Here is a 26,505-nt window from a genome sequence, read left to right as displayed (position 1 = left end):
GGAGGCAGGGAGGGGGCGGTTGAGTAGGGCGGCGCCGGCGTCGGTGAGGGTGGAGCCGGAGGAGTGGAGGGCGGCGGAGGGGAGGGCGGCGGAGGGTTGAGGCGAGGAGAAAAATAACAAAGGAAAAAAAAAGAAGAGAGAGAAAAAAGAAGAAAGAGAAAGAAAAGGAAAAAGGGTATTTTCGTCCGATGGCGAAAAATCCGACCCGAATCTGCAAATTGAAAAAGGTGACCAAGTTTTGCAAAAACTCAAAACTTATAGATTTTCTATGCAAATTGGCCAACTTTAAATTCAAATTGTAAATTTAATTTATATCTTAAATTTTAATCATAAATTTAACTCAGATTTAAGTATACATTTAACTTTTAAAATATAATTTTGAATTGAAAATTTAAATTTAAATTTAAATTTTCAATTAAATTGCGAGTATAAGTTGTTTGTTTATGTTTTCTTCTCTTCATGTGCATAATAATTAAAGAATCAAAATTACAAAACTATAGTTTTCCATTATTCACTTTATAGCCAACCAAACTATCGAACTAAAAAATAACTTCTGTAAAAATCACTTATGCAAAAATAATTTTTTTAACTTCAACAACTTTCAGAGAACCAAACAGCTAAGCATGCCCTTAGCTGGACTCAATCACATACTCTACAGCTTTTAACCAATTTTAATTATGAACAAATCAGTTTTCGAAGAGTCACAAATCAATTTTCCAAAAGTCAGAACAAACAGGCCGTCACAGGGTTAGGATTTTAGGGTAAAAGTATTAACTTTACCACATAATTTCACTATTATTTCTATTATTTCAATAAAATATCTAACGAAATTGTTAGTTGACAAAATAATTATTAAAAATCTTGAAAATACTCGGTGAAGAAGAGAATTCCATTTTCAAATGCCAAACATCACCAACCATCCAAAATTGGAAACAAAACTGTTGTTTGCAATAAGAGAGTTCCCATTTCGCCGACAACATACTTGCTTAGAATTATACACAAAAGTACCTACAATCATCAATTGCAAACAGATTTCAATACAAAACATTGCTGTTCTTCGCAAAACTTCCACAAAAATCTGGCTTGAAGCAATCAAGTGCATGCTCGGGGCAAAGTTGGATGTTCGAAGAAGACAACAGCGAAGATTTTTATTTACTGCTACAGTTAATCCATAACTACCGTTTCAATAGCACAAGTTTAGTTGATGCTAGAGATTATGAGTACACAATTAGAAGTTACAACACAGCTGCGAATTAAAACCAGCATCGATCTAGGCTAAAGATTAGTTTGTGTAAAATAAAAGATAAATAAGTCCTATTTCCTTTTGTTGTGTTTGTTTCTTCTTTTCCTCTTGGTTCTTCGATCTTGATCCCTTTGTTTCCTTTTCCCTAGGATGCTACTCTTGCGGTTGTTCTCTTTTGCTACATTCTTTTCCCTGCTAACATTATCAACTTCATCAGCATCTCTTTGATGTAACCTTTCATGGTAATATTTCGACACAAGTCGACGGGCAATCATTGATAGATGCGACCCAGCAATGGCATTAGAAATAGGTCTGTATACCCATTTGAAAGAACAAACTTGTCAATCAAGAGATGATAAAGAAGGGGGGATAAAAAAGAAAATCAAGGGCCTCTTTGGCCCGCTGGAGCTTTTTCCAATTTTAAAAAACACAAACAGCTTTTTCATCAAAACCCACAGAATAACTCTTTTTTTGCTGTAGCAAGGCTGAAATTTGAATACAAGCTTTCAGCTTTGAACAACAGCAAAAGCTTCAAACTAAATATTCGCCAAACACTAAGTTGCTGCTATTTAGAGTTGAAAAGAAATTTAAAAAGCGAGGCCAAGCAAGCATTTTGGTCATTATAAATAGGAACAATGATTAGCAAGTGGTGAGGAAAAAAAAAATAAAGAAAGAAGAAAATCTCACTTTTCAGAATATATACGCCTTCGTACTCTTGATTTCTCATGCCATGGTACTGGCGGCGGTAGCACATCTTTCTTGGAAATTGACTGCAATGAAGAGATTAATTATATTAAAAATATAATAATAAACACTATTTGAAGTATGGAAATACTTTTTGGAAAAGTATGATGATATATACCTTTTTGGGTAATGTCGCTCCAATTGGTAATTTAGGGATGTGAATGTGATTTGGAGGGGCTTTGTAGTACACAAATCTGTCAGAAATAATAAAATAACAACTTAACAAAGTGGAGTTAAAATAAGGCGCTTATTCCATAATAGATGGGAATACAACTTGGTTAAAATGTTAGTTGCTAGTCTATTCTCTTTTTCTTTTTTCCAATTTTTCTTTTTCTTTTTTCCTTTTGTTGGGGTGTGTGTTTGTATTCTTTTAGCTAAACATGTCTGAATTTCAGAAAGAGAAGATACAACGAATACATACATGGTTCGATTCTTTGCTATAGTCTTCATGCCCTCAACAGGTGAATATGTTTCAGACGAAAGGATGGTCTTGTCGGATATGTATATGTACCCACTCATTCCACCACTGCATGCAATTAGCATTTCATAAAATCCCATCTCAAGTAAAAATAATAATAATAAAAAGCCCCGAACTTCTTTAAGTTTTGGATTTGAACTCTTTCACTAATGTGTTGTTTGATTTCGAAAAATCCTAACAAGTTCCATTAAAACTTGATGTTTTCAGCCACAGAGTATTTCATCAAAATATTACAAAGACTTGCATTCCGGCAGATTTTTCTGAAATTAAACAATATGTTACTTGAGGGATCCAAAAACAGAAAAAACTGGAGTTCAGACGTGCTTTAAAATAAACTATACATGGGTGGAAGTTCACGGACATACTTTTTGCCATCATCAAAGTATTCAACTATTCAGTAAATGACACCAGAATAATGATTTTGAAAAAAAAAAAAAAAAAAAAAAAAAAAGACAGGTTGGTGATAGAATGTAATGACCCTGGCCCACTTCCAATAATAATTCATTAGGTCCAAACCATTGGCCCAAAATACTTAAGTCCAGTTATTATTATTAGTGTCCGTGATCTCTTATATATCCAATTATAGTTTCATTCTCATTCGATGTGGACCATCCAATGGGGGACTATTAGGGTGTCACATAGAACGAAACTACCAAAAAGAAGTTTCTATTTCTAACAGCCAAAATAACATCTAGAAACACCAAAAAACACATTCTACAGAACTAAATTGACTCGCTTTTTTAAACTGCTTTTTTCACAAGGTATGACAAGCAGTCTACAGAAAAGAAATGTAGGAAAGGTCATGTTCCCATAATGTTTATTTGCAGCATATAACCTGGTAAAATTGGAGAAGAATATCTTAATCCTATAATTATTCGCTTCACGAAGAAAGGATGCCTAACCATGTGTTTGCGAAAAATAAAAATAAAAATAAAAAGGATTTTTCAAGATGTATCAGTCATATCTACTTAACAAGTCATATATACTTAACAAGTATAATAACGTAAATGTCTACAAGAATTTTCCGAAGTTCAATTTTGAAAGTTTGAATGGAGTAAAAGAAGATACTACAGAATGAAAATAGAGAGCTACATACTAAACTAAGAGAGTGCATTTGTTAAATCAAAAGAGGTTCATCGCAAACCTGAGTGTAGGATCAAGTTTCTTTTTAAGTTTGACCTTCAATAGTTTTGGATGACCTTTCCTCCTCTCAAAGAATTTAACAATCTTTGCTGCCAATGGATGTGACGTGTGAACAAATAGGGCATCCAACGAGCAGCTATTCCTTCGTTTCTCATCATCCTATTGAGAAGAACATCAGGTCAAAGACCACTTGAAGGGAAAGTTTAACCCCAAAAAAGAAAGAAAACATAACAAAAAAAAAAGACAAAAAAACACAACATATCAATTAATTACCGTTAATGTGTGCTCAAGTTTCTTAATTTCGTCGAGAAGGCGGGATTCCTCAACAAAGGGTAATTTACAAACAGCCTAACAATCAAAAAATGTATGAATATGAGATTTTGAATAAAGAATACCACCAAAATGAAGCGAATGGAAATTGCAGTAACAATAAACTGCAGAGATCTTTAAAATATTTCGAGTATAAATGCTCTCAGTGAGAAGGCATACAAGCTGCAACTGAAATGACATAGAGGAGAAACCAACAACTATTAAATATCACTTAGTAATTGCATCCGATGTTTTGTGTCAAATTACAAATCACTTTATTTTGATTCAAATAGCTCTAAATCTTCTCCTACTGCAACTTGGCTTACAAAGTTTGATTAGTGCACAAAAAACACAATGACTACTAAAAAAGTGACAACAGTGACAAAGAAAAATGTAATAAAAAAGCCACAAAAAGATATTGACAATTACCTGCCAAGAAAAACGCTTGCCATTCAAATCCAGTTCAAAATCTGCGGGAGATTATTACAACAATAGTGATAGCAGTAAAGAGAAAAATCAACATGGTGCCTGTTTGCACAAAAGTACGGTGCCTGTTTGCACAAACGTACAGTGCCTGTTTGGACCAAACTGCTTTTCAGTATAGCTACAAAGCACAGACAGCTTTTTCATTAAAATCCCCACAACAACTTCCCCTTGCAGTTGAAGCAAAAGCTTCAAATTGAGGCTTCTGCTTTTTGAAGGACAGAAGCTCATTTCATATCCTAGTGACACCTTTTATTTGTCAAATGTCAGTTTAATGCTTTCTGTAGCAGAGAAGTTGTTTAAGAAGTGAGACCAAACAGGTATAGCTGTATTGATATCATAACTGACCTGGTGGATAGAATTCGATGATGGATGAAGAAGGATCGGTCATCAATTTTCTGTATGATAAGGGTAGCGCATGTGCACTGCAAATAGCAGCATAAATCACCTACTGGGACTAAAGGATGACCATAGAAAGGAATTTGCTTCACCACAATATTGAAATAACAAACCTCGCAGCAGGCAATACACCCATTAATTGGTCGAATGGCTTGAAGGGAACTCCAAGAGTGAAGTGAATTTTCAAATGTTTTAAGTCAACAAAGTCTGAAGCAAATGGGGCATAATGGTATGGATAGAACCTGAAGAAATAAATATTGCAACAAAAATTCACCAGACGAGAAACCAGAACAAAACATAAAAACCGCATGACCTTAAACCGATAGAAAGAAATTCAAAAAGATTCATACGCCAATAAAGTAACATAGAAAAGAATAAGTAATAACACCAAAATAATTTACAGAATAAAGGATAAAGAGAGCTAAATTAAAAGAGGAAAAGGTTAATTACAGATTAGTCCTTGTGGTTTGACTCAGATTTGAAATTATATTATCATAGTTTCAACAATTTGGTCCATGAAGTTTGTTGCGCATCACAACTATGCCATTCCTTAATTCAAAAAGATCTAAAAAAGATGCCAAATCACCACCATCATTAGGTTTTTCATTATTAATTGACAATCTGAGAAGAAAAGTGAAATTGAGATCAAACTCCAGAAATGTAATTGAATCAAGCACAGATTTGAGTGACAAAATTTAAACGACGAAGATGAAATTCAATTTGCTTTAGGAACTAAATTGTTACGATGGAAAGCCATTGGGACTCAATTGAAACTTGGGCCAAATGTAGGGACAAATTTTGAATTAAATTAAAAAATAAATAAACATGCTTTTGGACAGACCATTGCCAGGAGCAGACCCCTTGATAATAATAGTGCATGAACCAGCAGATTCCTTCAACATACTTCATGACCTATAGTAAAATATCTCTATTACTGCAAAAAATTTTAATCCAGTTTTGATTCTGATGGAGATATGTATGCAACAGTAGGAAGCTCACGGCATCTCTTTTCAATTTTTCACGGTCATCATCACTCTCAACTTCAAACTTCTCTGCATAGTATTTTTCCTTCCAAACTTCTTCAACAATCTTTACCTGTACAAATAACAATTATCAACTAAAAACTAGGGCTCAAAGAGTGATTTTTGGAAAACCTTACTGGTTACAAATCAAGATCTGGAAAAGGTTAGAATACCCGATCTTTCATTGGAGAAACACTTGGTCCATTTTTTGTTGTGCTTGTACATATTACGTTGGTGAATTCCTGGGAACTGTTCATCCAACTCTGCAGTAAGAGGGCTGTTCAGCATGATTCCAATCAGAAGTATAATATCCAAGCTGTAGGCCAAAATTATGGATAATCTTTGTATTTCTGCACTATTGAGACCTAGTTCCAGAACTTTTCACTTAAACAAAAATTGCATCCTGGCTATCCAAAGTACCAGACATCTGCTAGTCGCATGCTCTGCATGTAATCCTTATTATTTGAAAATGACTATTTCAACCATATTTTAGTAAACCAAAACAGTGAAGTCATTTTAGAATAGAAGGATAAAACAGCCATTTTATAGAAAACAGGTTTGAGAAGGAGAGATGCCAGTTTTAAAACCCTTGACCCCAAGTGGAACAACAGGTCATACTAAGAAAACCATAAGATGGGAAGAAAACCACAGAATGGATTTTTATTAAGCACGAGGTTTAATGGATGTCAGGTGTTTTGAAAGGCAATAGATGCAAAAAGTAGGGACTACTCATGCATTTACCCATCAATATATCACATATCACCATAAGCAGTAATTCCCTTACTAGTTATTATTAGTGTTGTTAGAGAAATCTTCATCTAAAGAGTGATACTTTTGATCATATCCAGTAGCGTATGAAGTTCTTGGAATATTTTGCAACACTAGGCAAAAAGACAAATAAGAACTTACAGAACCATTCTTGCTTTCATTCTCTTTCACACTTGAAACGGATCCAGATCGAAAATTCCTCTCTTTCTGCACCTGAATAATGTGGCAGTTGTTAATAAGAACTTTACTAGATTCTTTAAAGTACATAGGATTCAAGGTTTAAAATGCCATGGCACGGGGGCGTGCCGTTATGTCCCTCGCACGGTACGGCACAGGCATGCTTGCATGCCAACACGTGGCACGCAAGCGTGCCGATAGATACACGTGACCTCCTACTGGCACGCTTTGGCACGGACTTATTTCAGTTTTTTTTATTCTAATAAACTCTTATAATGTTATTTTGAAAGATTTAAATAAATAATTATGAATATTTATTATATATACCTTACTACACTCATCAATTAATATGCATATAAGCTTTTTGCAAATAAAATACAACATACCTGATGAAGAATAGAAATTAAAATACAATAATAAAATTCACAAGTACAATAATTATTTAAATTTACATCTTTAAATAGAGATGACTGCTTAATTCGACATAGATTGTCACGCTTGATCATATGGCGTTTTGTCATCTGCAGATACAAGATTTATTTGACAATATTGATATAAGTATTGCTGGTATTGTGAGAAAGTCATATATTCCAGCTATTACATCTATATTTTGTTCTTTTATTCCTTTTAAAAATATCTGATCAAAATTTGTTTAGGAGATCGATTTTTGTTTCCTTGATTCACCGAAAGCTTCGCGGTGCGACAATTTTTGACAAAATATTTTGCGAAGAAAAAATGGATGTCTGTGGTGGAAGCGGAGGGCTCGGGCCGACAGGCCCGAGCCCGTAACCGACCACTGACATCCGAGGGTGGTGCGGGGGGCGAAGCCCCCCGCGGTATGGATCAGGTATGTCAATTAAAAATTTGCTCCTATATTGATAAATAAGAAGTTAAAAAAAAAGGCATCCACCAAAAAGCAAAAAAAAAGTTGAAAAAAGACAATAAAGTGAAAAAAAAAAAGACAATATAGGTGGCCCGGGAGGGGGGCTCGATACCTAGAGAACAAAAGAAAAAAGAAAAAGCCAAAAAGCCAAAAAAAAAAGGAAGGCAGTGGCACGCAGCACATGGCCGCGTGCCGCTTTGTCTCGTGCAGCACGCGGCCATGTGCCGTGGCACCCGGGGGGGGTCCGAGACCCCCGTGTCTTGGGGGCACGGTACGGCACGCCCCGTGCCGTACGGCACAGGGCGGCACTTGAATCCTTGATAGGATTATATTCATCTATAGATACATGAATATTCATATACATGAATATGTATGAATTGATACAAAATAATACAGTTGTAATGAAAATTATAAATCTCATTCTTTACATGAATTATAATTCTGCATCCAACTATGCTTTGGTACAACTAGTGATAATATATTTAATTCTTCATGACTCCAGCCACGTATTACATAGAAGATACTAATTAATTCCTCAGAAGTCAAAATACTGCCATAATACCTAACACACAAATCTCAATTCAGACATACCTGAAAATTAAATGATTCATAAGTGTGCTTTATTTGCTATCATAATCCCACAGCAGAACACTGATATATAACGGAAAGACGTACAGGATTTTTTTCATTGTGTTTTCTCATGCCCAAAATATTTTTCATCGTTCACACCAAGTTCTTAACATTTTTTTTTTCAGGACAAAAGTTCCTAACAAAATTTATAATAAAAATTGACTTTTCCATTTTAAAGCACTTAAACAAACTTTGAATAGCTAGGAAACAAGTTTCATAAAAGATAATTAAAACTTCACTCTAAGGATTTAATGGATATCATTGTTAACTAGTAAATGGATGGATGAAATCAAAATAACTATAGAACAAAAGAGAAATATGAAAATTGTGAGATTTATGAAACCAAAATGATACCTGTATTCGTCGTCGGAAAATGGCACATTCATGAGATCCAACAGCTTGTAGAAAATGTTCCACACGTTCCAAATTCACCTACAGAACAACAAACATGGAAAATTTATCAAAACATAAATATCAGATATCATAGAATAAAATAGCTTTAAGTCATAGACTCATAGTATGATTGATCCATGTGTGTGCACATTCGTGTTTGTTCGCTTGCATAGAGAAAGAGTAGAACCAGAACATCCTCAGAAGCCCTGGGACTGGGACCCCAGCACTTCCTAGTCAAACTTTTCATTAGGGCATTGTATTGAAGATCCATGCCATTGAAATGATCTCATATTATTTGAAATGCCGACAAACCAAAAGAAATTATTTGAAGCTCTTTTACCCTAGGATCAAGTAGTCTCAAAATTGACAAATATAACTATACAAGTGAATTTTTAGTATAACAGTTTGAAAAAACCCAAATTACTGATTGTGAGTATTCTAACATTCCAAGAGAATATTGTGGATTTGATTACTTGATTAATAGGGCAAGGGCATTAAAAAAGTTCCCTCTAGGTGTATATATATATATATATAGAGAGAGAGAGAGAGAGAGAGAGAGAGAGATGTGCTGGAATACTATTAATAGTATTTGAGGTTTTTTTACTACAAAAGTACAAAGTTTATAACCCTTGGATGACAAATTGTAGGGTTGGGATGACAGTGGTCCCCTAAAATTTAGTGGCAGACCTGGTGGTCCCCCTAGAGTTTAGTGGGTGGTTGGTAGAATAGCATGATCTAACAGGTGGAATTGTTCAAGGGGTAGATCTAATGGTGAAAAACCGGATAACACCAAGTGCTTTGTACTATTAATACTATCCCAGCCGAACTATATATATATATATATATATATATATATATATATATATATATATATATATATATATATATATATATATATATAGAGAGAGTGTAGCGCTACAATGCTTCCGAAAATATAAAAGAGTTTGTACTTCTTACTTTTTGGTATTTGGGTCAAGAATTACAAGGTTGGAATGATAGTAATCCATAGTTAGTTAATTCGGATTCGGCAAAAATTCGGTACGGATATAATTCGGATAAAATTCATTTTTTAATTTTTAAATTCGTTGAAAAATACGGCTAAAAAAGGGATTCGTTAGTTATTCGGATACATGATTTATACGGATATTATATGTTCACCAATTAAAAATTTGGGATCAAAAATTTGGCTATATNTCGTTTTCGATGTTGCGACTTTCGAATCGTCGATCGGCTCCGTTAAACTTGATCTAGAGTATTTGGAGTACCTAGAAAATAAATTTTATTATTTTTCGATATCATTTGCCTAGTGATCGAATGGGCTCAAAATCAACAAATTTCAATGGCCGTAGTGAGCCGTTTGCAAGTTTAACGGTGTAGAAATATCCAAATCGCGTGAAATTTTGATAGAAAATTCTTTATACTATATAAAACAAGATCAATATCTTTGATTTAAAATTTTAATATCATATTATTACATTTTGTAAGATTTTTATTTTCAGCCGTTGATTTTGAGCCCCTTCGTTCACTAGGCAAATGATATCGTAAAATCATAAAATTTATTTTCTAGCTACTTCAAATACTCTAGATCAAGTTTAACGGAGCCGATCGACGATTCGAAAGTCGCAACATCGAAAACGAGCTGGAAGCACTGAAGGCTCCGTGCTTCCGATAGCATAGTAGCCTCACTCTATATATAGAGAGTGAGAGAGAGAGAGAGTATGGCTACTATACTCTTATGAGTATAGAACTCTTTGTCCTCATAAGTTATTTTCAATAATGCAGCTTCCGAATCAACGATCCACATCATTAAATATGATCTAGAGCATTTGAAACTTTTAGAAAATGAATTTCGTAATTTTTCGAATCATAATAAAGTCCATCAAGCGAGCATAAAATGAATGGTCAAAATTAAATGGCCTCCTAAAAATAGAGGATCAGAATTTTAAATTTAAGATCGAAATTATAGATCTCTATCTAGATAGTGAAGAGAATTTTCTATCAAAAATTCAACTGATTCCAATTATTTTACACTGTTAAAAATAGTAAGCATCTCATACTGGCCATTAAAAATTGTCGATTTTAAGATCTTATGATTGTAAGGTAAATAATATTGAAAAATTATAAAATATGGTTTCTAGAAGTTTCAAATTCTCTAAATTATGTTTAATAGTTTGGATCATCGATTCCAAAGCTCTATCAACGAAAACGACTTATGAGTACAAAGTCAATCGTACTCATAATAGTATGGTAGGCGATCCCTCCTTCCTTCCCTCTGTAGTACACCAAATTTTAGTATAGAAACAAGTGTAAATAAAAATAATGTGAGATACTATTTTTATTAGACTTAAATAGTAAAAGATAATTTAGAAATGATTTGTAGTAAAATTGAAATTAAAATAGAAAATTTGAAATTTTTTATAAGGAACAGGATTTATATTTCAGCTGAAAAATTCGGTGGGAAAAATTATAAACTTTGGGAAGTTGACTGTATAATTTTTCTGAGACCAAATTTAAAGTTTCGTGTCATTCAGATACATGAGTAGTGAAGATAGAGCCTAACAACAATCTGTTAAAAATTTTAATCGGTAAAGCTTTCGATGCCCTAAAATGATTCAAAACTGAAAAGTTAAGATAAATTACTTTTGATTAACTTTAATTGAGTCTGTACATTAAATTCGAATGTAAACGTACATACAGAAGGCTCCAATTGAATGTATCAAATCAGAATTTGACTGAATACTTAAATTGCCGGGGACCTTTTAGCGTTTTGTGCATTATTAGTGGGTGACAGGGAACTCCTCCGTTCTACTTCTCCTTCGTATGTTTTAGAGAGTGACATAAAGAGAGAGAGGTGGAGACCGTGGGTGATCCGAGGAGGCAACTGAGGATGCCCGCGCATGTGATTTTTCTGGTGTGTCGCATTGGAGGTTAGTATTTGAATAATATTTTTGGTTGATTCGAATTTTTGAGAAAAAATTTTATGATGGGATTGTGATGGATATTCAATGAAAATTGAGGTTAGTAATTAGATTTATGCGTGATTTAGGAGCCGAATTTTCATGGATTTTCGCGGTGGGATTTGCAGGTGGGATTTTGGCCATTGTGGCTGTCGTGCAATTGAGGTGGCAGCGGCGAAGCGCGTTGTCGTCCCATCGCCCTTTCTTTTTCGGGATGAGCAATTCAAGTGGGTTCCGAGTCGCCGAAAACAGCGAATTCTTTATGTCTATTTGTAGGCACATTGATATATATATATATATATATATATATAACGAAGGCTATCGTATCATCGGAGTGAGATATATATCTCTCACTCTCTCTCTCTCTCATACCGATGATATGAGAATACTCATATCTTGAGAAACAGGAGTATTCAATAAAAGTTATTACGTCGAAGGCTTAGTTGCTAGGTGTAGTAATTTATACTAGATCTCGTAAACTTTGAAAATCTTTTACTTAAAGCATTAAAAAGCTTAGTATTATTTCAGGTAGTTCGCTCGTATTTTACTTACCAGTTTTAATTTACCGGAGGATTTTTATCTCCTAGTCTTAAAATTTAAATTCTAGCTTTAATATCTAGAGATAGATCTATCACTTCTCTTAAAAGATAGTTTTTAAGTTGACTAAGGTTAATAAAATGTGACAATTTTTATCATTCGTAGAGTATGACCGGTAATTTTTAACAGCTAAAATTCTAGAATACTAACATTCCATTTATTATAACTTTTTAATATTTTATACCAAAGATCTTCAAAGTTTAAGAGATTTAATACAAATTATCAAACCTAGTAGCTAAGGTTTCGAGATAGTTGCTTTTGCTGAATACTCATGTTTCAGTTAGCATGAGTATTATCATACCATCCGCTAGGGAGGAAGGAAGGGAGACATCATGTGGTTTAAAATCATATCTTTGTTCACATTTATTTTTATTACACTCTATGATAAAAATAATCTGAATTTATCATTTTCTATTAAATCTTTACTAAACATCATTTTAACTTTAATTTTATCTTTTAAACTTTAAAAAATATTCCTTGTCCTAAATATAAAGTCGACTTTTTAAGCCACCCTTTTTAATATTTGAAACCCTTCAACTGACATATTAAAAAGACTCTGGTTTAAATTTCAAAGCACAGTAAGTCTATGTACTCATCACTTCTATCTCGGATTGTTGTTAGACAATTTTTAAAATTAGCCATTTCGAAAGCTACGGGATTTTACTAAGTTTTGACTTTTCAATTCTATTTAATGAAAACTAATTGAAATTAACTCAGACATGTAATTTAAGCTTACATTTGCATGTATGTCTTCCGAGGTTAACTTACATAGTTTAGTCTTAAACTGACTTATGAATTTAACGGCCCCTGGAAAATCGCAAAACACGTAATAATCACCCACTGTCCCTTGAGGAGGCAAGATGAAGAGGAAGCATACAAAATCTCTCACTGTATTTCTCTCTCTCCACCTCTGGCACCCACTAGGCTCCTCCGTTGACTCCTACGGGCGCGTACACTAAAAAGACCACACAGCGTAACCTCCAATCATAAACTTATTATAAAAACCAACTAAGCTTAAAAACTCTTTTTTAAAATACTACCCTAACACTACCTATAAGTTACTTTTAACTCCAATCATTAATCTAAATACGCACTAAATCCTCGGCTTAAAAGTACCTAAAAGCGCCACCCTAAACGTCCACCCTAAAACCGGTAACACCGACAGCACGTTAACTCCACCGTCGCCGCTTCGCGCAACAGCAGGGTAGCGGGAAAGAAAAAGCCCTACTCGTTAAGTTCACCCAAGGCTCAGCGGCTTTTGTCGCTTAAGAAATACAGATAAACATCCGTGTAACTATATATNGATTCCACACTATATATATATATATATATATATATATATATATATATATATATATATATATAATTTACATGTTGATAGAGGAAGAGATAATACCATGAAATTGAGTAAGGATTGGAATTCTAGTATGGTTGCATGTGAGTATTAATCTATATCATATCGTGTGAATCATAATTCCAATAGGCGTGACCTACGGATGTATGTATGACTATATATGTTGATAGATATGATATTAGCATGAAATCAAGTAGAGAGTATGGATGTTAGTTGTATGCATGTGGATATCATATATAATGATAGAGGGCTACTTTAATATAAAATTGAATAGAGAAACAAATTTCAATCCAACATATGTGGATAATAATCTATACTATATTGCATGAACCACAAGTCTATTAGTCAGAATATATAAAATTGTTATTAGTGGATTATTTTGTATATGCTAACTTAGGCCGGGAGGGGCCATTTAACGTCATGTATATAGCGATGATTTATTTATTATCCATTTGCATTTATAGGCCATGATTTATGTGACAAAGGCTGTGGGTTAGCGCGACGGTAGTTGATAAATTGAACATAGAGAGAACATGTACATTCTATTCTGACATTTGACTTAGAAATTGTTCTATGATTACATTAGTTTCACTTATAAATAGTGGACATTCTATGATTATGCTAAGGACACTGGATTGGGTACTTGTGATCTCTTTGATCATTGCATCAACCATAGCCTGTAGAGCCATGGGCTTGACAATAACATATGCTATTATACTCGGTAAGGGTTGCTACCCTTCGAGTGCCGCTCCGGAGCGCTGTCTTATGATTTAGCAGAGATATTTGCCTTTTGGAAGACAGACCACCTGCGGAAGTGGCATTCAGGCTGGAGCCTACCTATTGACGAGCGCAACTGCAGGAATATAGTCCGAGCAGTAGGCAAGTGCAGGCTTGACCGGATTTCTGAGTCGGTCAATGTACGATTGGGTTATATGATACATGTGCATATGTTGGAGCACATGGTACGTTTTTATTGTGATTATTCTAATTGAAGCATGAGAGCTATCGATTGATACATCTTCATTTACATAGAGACAAGTTATTTTTACTGCTTATATTAATCATATGAGAAGCATGATAGTATATTATCTTTCTATTCCTATTATGCTCTATTACTCGCTCAGTTGTAGCTCTAGTGATGCATAGGTTAATCTTTATTGCTTTTTAGTATCTTTAGTATGTGCAAGATTACTATAAATGTCACTCAGGAGGGTATTAATAGGTTTTAGTTTTGGGATAAAGGTTAGAGGCATGATAGTTAGTAAAAGAACACTTCCTTTCCTCTTCGTTACAAGTATAGAGGTATGATAGTTAGTAAAAGCACGTTTATACGTTGTAGCTCATTTGATAGTATACTTTACTATTCTTTTCTTGCCTCTTGTAGACCTAGTGGCAAGGCCGTAGTTGTCGCCAACCGTATCCACTGAAAACTACTGTTTAGTAGTTCTCACGCCCTCTTTTGATTTACTTTTCAGGATCATCTGAGCTGGTGGTTGTTCAAATTAAGTGGATGGCGTCGTAGATAGCAAGTCCTACCCATATCTATTAGCTATAGATGAGCACCAAGCTAGATAGTTTTTGGATATGTACAGCACATCAAGATTGGCGAGACCAAGGTCTTTTATCTGTGTATCTATATATTGGAGTTGTGATTTTATGTATAGTGATGTATAATAGCTTTACTGTTATTTATAGTGCTCTGATACATGTTGGATGTTAGTTGTAGACTCTAAAAATTGTTTCATTGTTGATTATGGGATTAGAATTGTTTTGCTACTATTCTATTTTGTTGACGCTTCGTTCAGATAGGGGAATCTCTATCTATTCAGCGGGACTGTTGATATCCCTATGGGCTTTTACTGTGGAATTGGGGCATGACACTTTATATATATATATATATATAGAGTTGAGCGATAGGGGAATCTCTGTCTGTTTAGCGGGTCTGTTGATATCCCTATGGGCTTTTACTGTGGAATCGGGGCATGACACTTTATATATATATATATATATATATATATATATAGAGTTGAGCCGGAATGCTATCGGTAGCAAACAGACTTCGTTGCTACCGATTTGTTTTTGATGATGAAGCTTCCAAATCGACAGTTGCCATCATGAACGTGATCTAGACCATTTAAACAATCAAAAAATCAAATTTTTTACTTTTCCGATATTGTTCTCTTGTCCACCAATAGAACACAAAAATGAACGGCTGAAACTAAATATCCTTCAAAAAGTGATGATAGGAGTCTTGTAATCAAAGTCAAAACTCAAAAGTATAGCTCTTGTTTTAAATAGTTTAAAAATTTTTCTAATCAAAATTCAATTGATTTAGATACCTTTACGCCGTTAAACGAGAAAACGTCTCATATCGACCATTAAAATTATAAATTTTGCAACCCTTTGATCATTAGGTCAATGATGTCGAAAAGATTTGAAATTTGATTTCTAGATACTTCAAGTGGTATAGATCATGTTCAACGGTGTCGATCGTCGATCGATCGTCGATTTGGAGGCTCCATCATTAAAAACAAATTGGTAGCAACGGAACCCATTTGCTACCAATAGTATTCCAACTCAACTCTCTCTCTCTCTCTCTCTCTCTCTCTCTCTCTCTCTATATATATATATATACACACAATAGAAATAATAACAACAAAGTGCTAACAATCAAAGAAATAGTAGGCAGCAACAAACCTTGAAAGAGTCAGTTAGATAACCACCCATCCAAGCAAACTCCTTTTTGTATATCCTCATTAGCAAATCTATTGCACCCTAAATCGTGAAATGCCAGTAAGGATTACTAAAATGTGACAACTAAGCAGGCCAAAACGTCAACAAATATAAAAACATTTAAGAACCACGATATTCAATATATACTATATGCTAAATGATGCAAAGTTGCATACAAGATAGGAAGGCAGGATGCATGCAGTTGTTTTATCTGTATGCACAAATAGAACGATTTTTTGAGATGAAAATTAAGAGAGATTCCAAAGAATCATGATACAAAAAGTTGTCCCATTGAATTATTTCATTGACCCTTTACTTAGAAAGGTTGCCAACTTCTAGTGGAGCATTAATTTGTCAGCTTAGTGCAAAAGGTTTTTTAACATAGCAACCATAATATTGCTACATCATAATGTCCATCTATGCTCAGCCGCACCTTGCAAGCTCTTTCTCCAACAACTCCTAACAAATGCCAACTGTTCATATGGTTTTTCAGCGCCTTCAAATCTGAATTTTCATGCATACCCTTTGAAGCTGCAATATCTTACACAAAGGCCCTTATCTTAAGTTGAAGGATGGCAACAATATAAATATCTTATAAAACTAAAAATGACGGCACAACTAAATCTTGACTCGGCCACACTCTTTTCTTCAACCCTTTGATACTAAGATTACTGTAGATATAATATACTTTGACTGAGGATTCAAAAGCACACTATCCTCCTTTTTAGTCTCTTTCCACATTGTAATCCACTTCTTACCCATTCACTTCTTTTTTCCCCCCTAAAAACATTCAATTTTCCTATTCTAAAGCACTATTACCATCTTTCTATTATATTAAATTTCTTCAATTAATTCTTTAACTCAAAAGTTAACCATTATATGTTCTAGCCATCTAAAAATGTGTTTCAATATCACAAGAATTTATAAAACCAACTCATAGTTATTCAAAAAGATAAGTTGTAGATATAAGAAGCTTTAGCATAGGACGAGATAAAAGAGTAGATATTTATATCGAACCTCTGATATTTCCAGTGAAGGAATATGCGGTAGAAAATCATTTCCAACAAATAAACAAATGAAAACTAAATCATCAATCAAACGCTCCAAGTCAATCTTCAGCGAAGCATCTGATATCCTTAGGTCATGCTCTAAATACTCTCTCAGAACCCAAACATGGACGAACTACAAGAAAATCAAAACTGTTTATCAGTAAGCGGAAGAGCACAAACTAGAAATAGTTTTAAACAAGGTAAAATGTATAGACCTTACTTGATCTATAACATGTTTATAGATGGGTACAACTTTAAAAGTTATGAATTTATTATCTTATCTTAGCTTTTGATTTCAGGAAGATTCTCAAAAAAGTTGGTCATATTCAGTTAAATTTAACTGTTTTCATTCAAAAAATTGTAGAACGTTCCATCAAATAGAAGAATATTCAATTTACAAAAACAAAAGACAAAAGAAACATTAAATTTGCTCAAGACATACAAAATCAAATACATTACAAGATTAGGTTTTGAATCCTAACTCGAGGAAAGGGAAAGGTCGAGTTTTGAATTCTAAATGAATAAAAGCCTATTTTTGAAGTTCAGATATTGTTTCAAAATGCAACATAGTTAAGATAATGTTTATACATTTCCACCTTCGTCGAACTCTGCCTAGAGTTTGTATCTTAAAATGTTAATGATCATTACTATTATGGTCATTGACTTTGTCTCTATAGTTATTTAACCAGTATAAGCTTGAAAGAAGAATATTTTTCATCTCCTTAAATTAGTTGCAACAGCTTACAAAATGTGAAACAAAAATCTACTTCCGAATAGAAAGTTCAATGATAAGAGTGATTAACTCTTTATGCTAGTTGCACAAAGTTCACATTGGAAAAATAAAATAAAATATAACTGTAAAAATAAATATAAGTAGAATTACAAAAAAACTATGCGAAGCAAGAAACCAATTCACATATAATTGCAAGACTTTTCTTTGCAATATATTTTAAGAACTTAGAACCTTTCAAGTAAAATGACATAAAAAAGCAACCTGAAACTTTATTCGTCGGATCCCATCATTATCTTCTTTAATCCCCCTCTTTCCCACCCTTTGACTAGACAATTGGCTTTTCATATGTGACTTGGCTATTCTTTCACTCTTCCGTGCAACTCGAACATCCTATCTCCAAGAACAAAAAAACAACCACCATCAATTATTGTGAGAGACCAGATATCAGAGTAATCCTATCTTTCATCAAAGTCGCTCACCTCTCTTAAAATAGAGAAATGAATCTCATGTGTTGCTAGAGCAAGCATGATCAAGTCAGCATCCTAATATATCAAAAAGCAGATTACATATTAGTCAGAGATAATGGAAAGATAACACAAAGATATCAAAATAAGAGATAAAGATGATAATATTAACAAAAGGATGTAATAATTACCAATCCGTACAAGCAATGCCTTGTGTTTGGGTCAAATCCCGATAGATTCCTCTGTGCACGGATATATGATGCTATTTTGTGCTCACCCTCCCCAGGCACATTTGCATCGGAAAGAATGACCTAGATACTTCCGAGATAATTAAAATTCATACAAAGAAAGTAAAGATGGAAACAAACGCATACTACTTGAACTACAACACATTTTGAAATGAGTGCCAAAAGTTTGTAAGTTTTAATTTCAGCATTTAAGCATCCATTATTTTGCATTACAATACTTGTCCGTCAGTGCTTCTCAATGTTTGGTAACTTTTCAACCAAAAGATTATTCCATTACTGGACAGCATATTCAACAACTGTTTTGATCGAAACTGTTAAGTCTTTACAGATCTTGACTAGAGTTACTGAAATCAAAAGTCATGAAAGGTTAGGTATTGAAATCAATTTTCAAAGTTCAAGCGCACATTTAGAATGCAATGTAATCCAGGTTATGTCTGTATGTTCACCCTTCATATAAACCACATAAGCTGAAAAATAATAAAAAGCAAGAGCAACTGCTTAAACTCTACTTTGATGCCGCGCCATGCAGGATCACTGTTCAATCTCAGTTGAATGTAGTATTGAAGAGCCACAGATAAGGAGGCCATAAACTTAGTTCCGGGTGTGATAACATTTGAATCCATACTTCCATTTTGTTCTGGCCAAGCTAGTTCTTCAAATTCTCTCTTCAACTCATTCCCCAACTTCTCGGCCTCTACCGCCTGATTAGTCCTCACCACAATTAAACAAAAAGAAAAACTCAAAAAATTACTATTTTCTTAGAAACCGGAATAAAATTAAGGCCAAACTCACTGTATCAGCCGCATCTTTAGCAGCCCTGAACCGCCTTGCTCGTTGCTGATTCATCTTCGCTCGTGGTGCAACCCCATCTAGCACTCAAATCAAATTAAAGTTACATTTCAAACTTTCACCTCAAAACAAAATCTTTTGAACTCCAAACCTCACCAATTGCCATGAAAAGAAGCTTCCGTGGCCGAATCAACAAGAAAATGCGATCTATGTACTCAAATACGGCCTCATAAACCTCGTCATATGAGTTGGGCGCAAGCTGAGAATCATTGCAAAGTAAGATCACAGAAATGTTCCAACAAAGAATTAATGAATTGAGCGTCATATACAAAAATTAAAAATACAGTCCTCTGACAACTCAAACTATTAGGAAGAAAAAGGGTTCAAAGCAGGAGGTACTAAGTTCAAATTCCATCAAACTCTTATTCTCGTTTAATTCCCTCCCATTTAATATAATTTCACGTCTTGGACCTATCAAAAAGTCTTAAAGTGTAGTACACTGAACTTTAGCAAATAGTAAAGTTTCAATGTGAGGATAGTAATTGACACTATCCTAATTGTTTTGATTATTGTTGGAAGCATACTGGTCGTTAACTTATATGCTCCAAGTGTTTGGATGGATTATTGACACTAAAACCTAGAAAATTTCAGGTTTGAGTGCTGCGTACCGGTACTGCATCTGGCGAGTACCGATACCCTATATAAAAACCCAGTTGCGCAGAGCTATCGGGTTTTAGCTGTTTTGAGGCCAAGTACCGGTACCCGAGCCCGAGTACCGGTACCCAGTGCGGCTGAGTTAGTTGGTGAGGGGTTTTATGATAATTTCACTTTAATGCTTATCCATTTAAACCCTAGCTCGACCCCAGCAGGGTTTTCTTGTGTTTTGGCTCTGGGAAAACAGAGTAAGTCCCTCTCTTTCTCTCTCTAGGAAAATTTTGAGGAAATTGGAAGAAATTGATGTGTTGATCTCTTTTCTCCTTTCTTCTTCATGCTTGCTGGTTTGAGGGCTTTGGAGGAGCTATAGAAGTGAGGAAAATAGTGTCTTAGATGAGATACCTGCAACCCTAGTTCAGGAATTGGCTGAGATTGGAGCTTTGGAAAGGTATACTACTTAACATCTCTCTAGTTTGATGTATTAGTAGTAGCATTGGTGGAGTTCTTGATGTTAGCTCACAGCAGGTTTGTGAACCCTTTTGGCTGAGTTTTGGTGATCTTGGTAGGTTGGATGTGGTATGCTCCAACCTGAATTGAAGTGAGGAACAAGCCTTGGTCCTATACTAGGTGAGATTTTTGCCTAAACTAGGTTAACTTGTGAAGTTCTTATGTGAATGCTTGGTTAAAGCTCTTAGTTAATTTAGTATGATTGTTAGGGTGCTTGGAGGCTAGAGAGCATCTTCGCTCGCGGAATCGACAAGAGTCGACAGCGATTTGGTGGGTTTGACCTTACCAAAATTGGTGAATCCCCCCTATGTCTTCTTTGACATTAATAAGTTGTAATTCCTACATATTCATGTGAATATATGTTTGAATGAATTGCGCATGCATAACACATGCTTACCATATATGATTAAGTGAAATCTCTATGTAGTAGAGAAAAAGGGATTTTGGAAATAGCTTAATTAGCATGCTTTATACGAGATTAGTAAAACTTGTGTAGACAAGTTAGACATTGCATCCTTCCATAGGGAATCGAGGTAAAGCTATGAATGTGACACTTGGTGTAGATTAACAACTAAGAGGAGAATGGTTAAGACATTTAACTCTTAAGTTAAATCATGCTATTCCATGTTATAGACATGACGAAAGAATTTCTGTGTATATTGCATATAACAAGGTTGTATCTTTATATTGTGAAATGAATTGTTTAGAGATTCTGTGTAGAATACATTACATGAGGTTTCGTATACTTGTGTAGACAAGTAGTTCATAACATTCATATGATAGAGTTAGCATGAACTTTATGGCTTATGCTATTGAATATGACCTAGTTAAATGACTAGAGTTGGACATAATGATGTAGATTCTGACCTATGGGTCGCGAAATGATATACTTGTGTAGTCAAGTAGAAGTAATTGCATAATGCTTGTTTACTCCACTAGTGGAGGTTTAGAAATATAGAACATATGCCATGAGTGGTATGAACATCATAGTGAATCAGTGACTATGACTTTAGTAAACCACTTTCCTTATGTTATAGGGAGTAGTGATTGGATTATATGTGAGTATGCAGGTATAGGCCGCTAGAATCATCAATATGATGTAAATCGTGTATTTGTTTAAGTCGTATTATCTATTGATAGAAATATGTCACCAAGTAGTTGAAAGTAAAATATGACTTTATTATTAATAGTCGACTTTGTGCCGAAATTGAGATTTCATGTTAGAGACATGATGATTGGATATGAGACCTATAGACCTTATGTTATGGATTACGCTTGCTTGCTGATGTGCTCATTCGCACATGGTTGTGAGGGGCGCGCGCACATGGTTCTGAGGGTCGCGCCCCACAAGCCGGCACTCCGGAGTTGGCCTTGCGATAGCAGATCGCCCGTGCGGGACTGAGCGCCGAAGTGGATTGCCGTGGGTAGTGTTGACTTCCACGGGGCCATTAGACACGGCACGAGCCGGGACTTTACCACGCGTAAGTCTCTCATTAATTGAGGTAATGTAAATGAATGTAACCTTAGAGGACATAGTAGTTCAGATACTTCATGTCATTAGTTAAGATATACCTAGTAATGAATATACTAGAAGGTTGACATTCCTGTTAGTCATTACTGGTAATGACAGTATTTACATGCTTACACTTCTGTTAGTGTAGGAGGTAACTATGTGATATCATTAGTTAATTAAACTATAATGATGACATGCTGCATGAATCATAACATGTAGGTTATTGATGGATAATTGTAACTAACATGAAACATCAACTGGTATATGTAATGATTAGTATGTATAACATGTTAGAAAACATATCATGTTGAGGCAGGTTTATGATTAATTCATTGCATCTATTTGCTATGTTTACTTGTTCTACTTACGATAGTTTACTCCTGCTTCAGTTGACCTAGTGGTGTACTTCGCCATTCTTAGCGGCTTACCCACTAGGAACTATTGTTTAATAGTTCTCACGTCCATTTGTTGATTGCTTTTGTGCAGAGCCTTCCGCAGCAGAAAAGGCTAGGGTTCCTGGCAAGGGGTCAGCGGCTAGCTAGAGCCTCCTCGATGTTAAATAGATGAAACCATGCAAACTTATTCTAGTTTAGTTCAGAGATGTATTGTGGGACTATTTAGAATGTGCGTTGTACTTTATTTCTAAACTGTAATTGGGTATTGTTTTAGTATAAGCTTATGAACTTTTAGTTTTTGCTCTGATTACCTAGTTAAGAAGTTATGCTTTTGCTATATTGATTGTAGACGCCTGGTGTACACTAGAGGTGGTGGTGTACACGGCGGTTCTGTGCACGTAGCTAGTGAGCTTCCGCTGAAGTCCAGAGCGTGACATAAAGACTTAGGCCCTGTTTGGCCAAGCTTTTGCAAAGTGATTTTCAGCTGAAAATCACTTTTAGGCCAAGCTAGAGTGTTTGGTAAAGGTATTTAGAAATCTGATTCTGCTTCCTAAAAGCTGAAAACTGATTCTTCAACCTCCAAAAGCAGAAGCTGAAAAAACCTGCTTTTCCAAAACAGATTCCCGCACAAGCTGTTTCACAACTTAAATTTTTTTACTAAAATACCGAAATTACCCTTAAACAAACATTACAATTCTATCATATCCTTTTATAATTAATAATATATCTCTCATTACTCTCCCATTACTCTCACAGCCAACTCCCACTCCTACTCCCAAAAAAAAAAAAACACTCTCCTCTCCTCTCTTCTTCATCTAATCACTCCCCTCTCCTTCCCTCTCTTCTTCATCTCTCTCCCTTTTTCCTCTCCGGCGATGCGTTTTCCACCGGCAAGTTTCTTCTCCGGCGAGTTTTTCTCCGGCGAACCTCCAAGGTACTCTCTTTTTTTTTTTCCAAGGAGAGTGTTTTTTTTTCATACAGATTATCTTTCTCCCTCTCTTGATTTCTCTCCCTAATCCGCGCCCGACCCCAGATCCGCGCCGGCGTGATTCGGCAAAGACGGATTCCGCCGGGGATCAGCCTTTGAGCCAGATCTGGGCGTGGATCACGCCGGCAGGATCCGACAAAGATGGATCCCGCCGACTTGGCCGGATCGGCGCCGACGGGGTCCGGTTTTGCCGGATCCGGCCCCAGATCCACCTTTGACCTGGATCCGAGCTCGGGTCAGCGCCCGCGGGATCCGACAAAGACGGATCCCGCCGGCTTGGTCGGATCTGCATCGGGACTGCATCATGATGATGAACTTAGCAAAATCAAGATGGAAATTGAGTGGTTGTGGTCGAAGAGGAGGCCCATCTCACATGCTGTATTTTTTTTTTCATTTGTAGAATCTGCTTTTTTTTTGTACACTTCTTGTTCAATTTGAAGCATTAATTCCATTTCTTTTTCACTGCCAATATCCTATCTGATGCATATTTATTTTTGCTGCGGTAAGTTCATCATCGGTTCCGTTCGGAGAGAAGTTTGCTTTATNAACGGACGATCATGGTTTTTTTGAAAGTACGGTCTTTTAACTAAAGTTCAAAAGTACGATAGTATAATGTTTACGAGAAGCTTAAAGACCGTCATACAAAGGCAGCTAGCTTTTCTGTTGTTGAATATCTAAGCTTGGTTTTTTATTTTAGTAAGCCATATTAAGTTGATGTGTGTTTTTTTGTTTTGAGCTTGGATCTCAAAGTCAAGACACAATAGAAGAGAACATTAATAACAACAAAATTTATACTCATCAACAAGTTATCTAATTCATCTTGTTGGTGACATCCAAAAAAATTTATCGTTTTGGTACTTGCCTGGCTAGAAAGTATTATCATAGCAGGCAAGTCCTTCAGTTCCTCAGTTTTATGAGAAAGGCAAATTACATATTGTTTGGATTTAGTTTTATTCAGATACACTTTTGTTATATTAAATAGTTATTTATAACTTGAAATATTGGCATGTGATATTAGTGTGTTTTAAAAATAACTAATGTTAAATAGCATTACAAAATCACTTCAGCAAAAAATATTTGCCAAATAGCTTTCTAAAATCACTTCAGCACAATCACTTTTCTATCAGACTCAGCCAAACGCTCTACAGCTTTTAACAGAAATCACTTTTCTAAACCAAAATCACTTTTTCAGAAATCACTTTTTCAGAAGCTAGGCCAAACAGGCCCTTAAACCCGAATGTGACAGAGAGCATTGATTATAAAATATTAAAAACCAGCATACAACTTAAAGCTTTTAGGGGCCATTCGCCTCACAGCTTTGTAATATTCCGAGACTGTTGTATATATTATATTTTCAAGATTTTCACCATGCCACTTGGGTTAGGAGGATATAAGTAAGTTGTGCATTCTTGTTAATGGGCTACTCATTCCCATCAAGCGTGGGAATGACAAAATCCTCTATCCTGTGGCAATCTAGGATGATTTAATCACTTCGCCAACATCTTGTACATCTTCCTAATGTGAGTTGCACAAGTGGCGATTTAACAATCTTGAATAAATTATTATTGCCTATGGCTAGTGTATCTGCATATGAATATACCATACATTTATCTATTATTTATTGCATCTCGTATTTCAACCTTACCACCTAACGTGTAGCAATTTTTGCTCTACATATAAATTGGACCGTTCAATTGAAATTATAAGATCCGTGAAGGACCGATGAATTTATGGTATACGAACATACAAATGAATTAGGTGCATGCAACAATTTTTACTCTAAGGTAAGGATCAAAATAGAGTACTGTTGAAGGTTTACTTGTTACATTGAAATCTTATAGAAAGTTCATGATCTCAACCGTCGAAAACAAAAGTTTGACTCGAAGTTCAGGAACTAGTAGAGCACTTCACTCATTCCCGAAATATAAAAAACCGTGAAACAAACGGCCCGTTAAAGTAACCGGTTGTTTCACGGAAAGCAATGGATTTTAACCTGGTCTTCGGGGTGGAAGCAAGGGTGGATGATCCCATTCATGTCGAGATAGAGGTTGTCGAACTCTACGCCGTTAGGGTTCGGGCCCGTGGAGTCGGCGGGGACTCGGACGCCATTGACGACCTTGGGAGCTTCCTCGATCACCTCCACGACGGAGAGGGGGTAGCGGTCGACGAGCCAACGGTAGAATGCGGGGATCCCCATTGCTTCTTCCTTGATTCCTCCGGTTTTAGCTCCGATATTGTCGATTCATTTCTCGGATTTTAGGGTTAGGGTTCAGGGGTTTTTGACGAGCCGGAAGAGGAGGAGAAGAAAGGAGAACGTTGGCGAGATTTTACACCGGGAGCTGTTTAGGTCGGGGAAACTTCTGAGACCGGTGATTAAATATATTAGGTAAAAACGAAAAAACTTGTCCAAATTAGGATATCAGAAAATTCAAATCAGAACTTCATATCAAATTTAGAATTTAAATTCGAATCAGATGATTTTAAAAATTTATATTCAAATTCAAATCTAAGTAAAAATGTGAAATTTAAATCCGAAACAATTATTTTTTATAATATTTTAAAATATGTTATATATAAATGTAAATTTTAAAAATACAAATTCTAATACAACATCAAACATATATATATATATATATATATATATAATTTCAAATTAATTCGGGTTTCCATACCCGAATTTAGATCCGTTGGCTTTTTTATTTTTGACATCTATATTCGAAACTTTATCTATTTAGTATCAAGTAAATCCGCTTTGCTCGGATTCGGATTCAGATTTGAATAAAATTTATATTATCCATATCCATTGACATCTCTACAAACTATAAATCATTTTGATGTGACTATCTAACATT

General features: G+C 35.1%; 1 protein-coding gene across 2 annotated transcripts; it reads right to left on the bottom strand.

Moving 5' to 3' along the window:
* Positions 1,033-26,014, bottom strand: LOC109714154 (5'-3' exoribonuclease 4-like). Of its 2 annotated transcripts, none has more exons than XM_020238615.1 (23): positions 25,647-26,014; positions 19,753-19,855; positions 19,600-19,676; positions 19,317-19,508; positions 18,751-18,870; positions 18,575-18,637; positions 18,357-18,485; positions 17,331-17,495; positions 16,278-16,355; positions 8,634-8,711; positions 6,731-6,802; positions 5,995-6,084; positions 5,799-5,894; positions 5,641-5,711; positions 4,913-5,041; positions 4,749-4,825; positions 4,347-4,387; positions 3,882-3,956; positions 3,610-3,767; positions 2,409-2,513; positions 2,106-2,181; positions 1,931-2,013; positions 1,033-1,555 (listed from the first exon to the last, which is right to left on the bottom strand). In XM_020238615.1, the coding sequence occupies exons 1-23, from the start codon at positions 25,848-25,850 to the stop codon at positions 1,315-1,317; spliced, it is 2,523 nt and encodes an 840-aa protein (XP_020094204.1). In that variant the 5' UTR covers positions 25,851-26,014; the 3' UTR covers positions 1,033-1,314. The 2 variants fall into 2 exon arrangements, with proteins under 2 accessions (XP_020094204.1, XP_020094205.1); XM_020238616.1 differs by having other exon boundaries at positions 1,033-1,435.

The sequence above is a fragment of the Ananas comosus genome, linkage group 8 (genome assembly GCF_001540865.1).
Source record: "Ananas comosus cultivar F153 linkage group 8, ASM154086v1, whole genome shotgun sequence".
Taxonomy (NCBI): domain Eukaryota; kingdom Viridiplantae; phylum Streptophyta; class Magnoliopsida; order Poales; family Bromeliaceae; genus Ananas; species Ananas comosus.
This window is presented reverse-complemented; position numbering and strand designations above follow the sequence as displayed.